Below are 303 nucleotides of genomic sequence, written 5' to 3' on the forward strand. Positions count from 1 at the left end.
TGGCTGCCAGACAGAACCATGGTGGTGGTGACACCGCTGCGCCCGGGCACTGTGAACCAGGTCAGGCACTGGTGTCACTGGTGCAAGGCTATGGGGACGGGGGTGATGTGTCTCTAAGAGAAGAAATGGGTGCTGAGACACCGCAGAGAGAGGTGGGGATTTAATGGGGAGGCACAAGGCAGTGGCTTGTGGGTCCCCCTGTGGGTGCTACAGCTCTGTGTGTCTGGGCAGCCCCAGACGCTGCAGGATGTGCAGAAAGGGGGGGGTAGTGGGGCACTGAGCGGGCCCTGCAGCAACACCAGT

The 303-nt window shown here is 61.7% G+C and overlaps 1 protein-coding gene across 1 annotated transcript in view; it reads right to left on the reverse strand.

The window, feature by feature from the left end:
• Nucleotides 1-74: 74 nt before the first annotated feature.
• The window catches only part of RPUSD3 (RNA pseudouridylate synthase domain containing 3), a gene marked incomplete at its 5' end in the record, with an annotated part of 1,544 nt that continues 1,315 nt past the window's right edge, over nucleotides 75-303 (reverse strand). Inside the window, 1 exon segment of the mRNA XM_010019022.1 lies at nucleotides 75-113. Within this exon segment, the coding sequence (XP_010017324.1) occupies nucleotides 75-113 (39 nt within the window).

This window comes from Nestor notabilis, unplaced genomic scaffold, assembly GCF_000696875.1.
Source record: "Nestor notabilis isolate BGI_N333 unplaced genomic scaffold, ASM69687v1 scaffold10407, whole genome shotgun sequence".
In the NCBI taxonomy this organism is placed as follows: domain Eukaryota; kingdom Metazoa; phylum Chordata; class Aves; order Psittaciformes; family Psittacidae; genus Nestor; species Nestor notabilis.